Raw genomic sequence first — 1,940 nt, 5'->3', positions numbered from 1 at the left:
ATCATGTAGACAACAGGTTAAGTAAAAATATTAACATCCAATAGCGCATAAATATAGCAAAATGCTCTTCTTTATAGTTATTTTTCTAGCTGACTGATGAGCTTATGGACACCGAAGGGTTATTCTGAGGTAAATGTATATTACGTTATTACGTTGCAATATTTACAAGTTTTACATGTTTTCCGCAGTTTGAAACACTGAATGAGCTTTTACATGAGACATTTCAGTAAGTCGTACTGTAGGCTTTCTTATGAAATAGGCTACGTTTTGATGTTAATTCATGTTCATTATGTACTATAGTAGTACAGAGAAAGATTAAATGGGTTCACTTGCTGCTTGAACTGAGGCGCTAAAGCGATCGCGCCTGCTGCATTAAAGAGCACCAAAACCGTATTTATTGTTTGAATTTCGTTATGAATTTGGCATAATTTTAAAGCTGATACTTTGTTTATTAAAAAGTAATTAAGATTAATGGATGGTAAGCGTGCTTCAAATAATATGAAGTTCACACATTAACAGAACACAGCATATAGACTAAGATCTTGATAAGAAGCCATATTAGTAATGATTATAAACGAGAATTGTTAACGATATTGCCAATATCCACACAGCTGACAGCTTTACCTGTTGTAGTTTGTTCAAGTTGTGCACGAAATAGACTCTGCTTTTCCACACTTTTACTTGCACGTCTCCGTCAAGTTGATCTCTCTCGCGCTGCACAACTGAGCTGCGTTTAGCAGGTGTGCATCAGCGCTGCTGTGCTGCAGAGATGACTGTTTGAAACTCTTTTTTCCACTAAAACTCTGATGCGCATCGTCTCAGTTTAATACGTGAACATAGCAAATGATGCGATCACAAAACAATCAGGAAAAAAGGCCTTACATGCAAATCTTTAAGTCATAACATGTAAATATATATATTCGCCAATGGCGACCTCAGCAAACACTTCACTGGCAAATTTATATTTTTGGTCGCAAATGCGACCGTTTTAGTCGCAGTCTGGAGTCCTGTATCTATTTATATGGTGCCCAAAAAGTATATTTGTCTGAATGTCACTGTATTAGATAACAACATATTAGTGATAGTAAAGCTTTTTCAGAACTAACTTTACTTTTTTGAGCATTTTTGTCAATTAAAAGATGTATGATTTCTAAATACAAATACCTTTTTTTGTAAAATATTTTGCTTTGAAAGTATTATATATTTTCTCATAAAATAAATGACAATGGTCTGATCTATTTGTTATATCATGCAAGGACATTCATGTATCCAAATAGCCACTGTATATATTTATATAAGTTCACAGCAAGCCTAAGCTACACATAACATGTCTGAGGTGTTGAGCTCGAACCTTCTGCAGAAAGAGGACGATCCTCTTCACCATCTCTGCCCTCTGCTCCTCCAGGCTGAAGATGGTTCGAGGGGTGCGAATAAACACTTTGGTCTTGCCGTAGGCCACGTCGTGTTCGAACCCACAACCCTGCAACAGACGTTTCACCGCCTCCTTATCAGACGGCAGGTCATGGTTGGGCCAGGTGAACTCGGAGATCATCTTATACCTAAAAGGTGAAAAGGAAAGGAGAATGTTTCAAGGATAGAGCAATACCTCATATTGTTATTTATAAACATATATATTTATTAAATAGGTTTACATTTGTATCATAATTATTGTTATTATTCAATTTAAACAGGAAAGAAAGAGTTACATATAGTATCAATAAAAATCACACTAAATTCTTTCGTCAATAGGGATGTAACGATTCACTCAACTCACGGTTCAATTCGATTCACGATTTTGCTTTCACGATTCGATTCGATTCACGATTATTTTTATTTTTTTTAACAAAATTAGATTTAAGACTAATTATAAATTAAATGTGTCCTTTTATTATTGCTTGGACAAAATGCTGCACATTTCTTTGTGAAATTGAAATATAACA

The 1,940-nt window shown here is 34.9% G+C and overlaps 1 protein-coding gene across 1 annotated transcript in view; it reads right to left on the bottom strand.

Annotated features, from left to right (window-relative positions):
* Positions 1 to 1,940, bottom strand: part of LOC107743773 (unconventional myosin-Id-like) — a 71,784-nt gene that overhangs the window by 32,857 nt on the left and 36,987 nt on the right. The window contains exon 16 of the mRNA XM_016557176.1: positions 1,352 to 1,559. Coding sequence (XP_016412662.1) covers positions 1,352 to 1,559 — 208 coding nt within the window. The remainder of the gene's footprint in view (positions 1 to 1,351; positions 1,560 to 1,940) is intronic.

Source organism: Sinocyclocheilus rhinocerous, unplaced genomic scaffold (genome assembly GCF_001515625.1).
Source record: "Sinocyclocheilus rhinocerous isolate Xijiao unplaced genomic scaffold, SAMN03320098_v1.1 scaffold497, whole genome shotgun sequence".
Classification (NCBI taxonomy): Eukaryota; Metazoa; Chordata; class Actinopteri; order Cypriniformes; family Cyprinidae; genus Sinocyclocheilus; species Sinocyclocheilus rhinocerous.
This window is presented reverse-complemented; position numbering and strand designations above follow the sequence as displayed.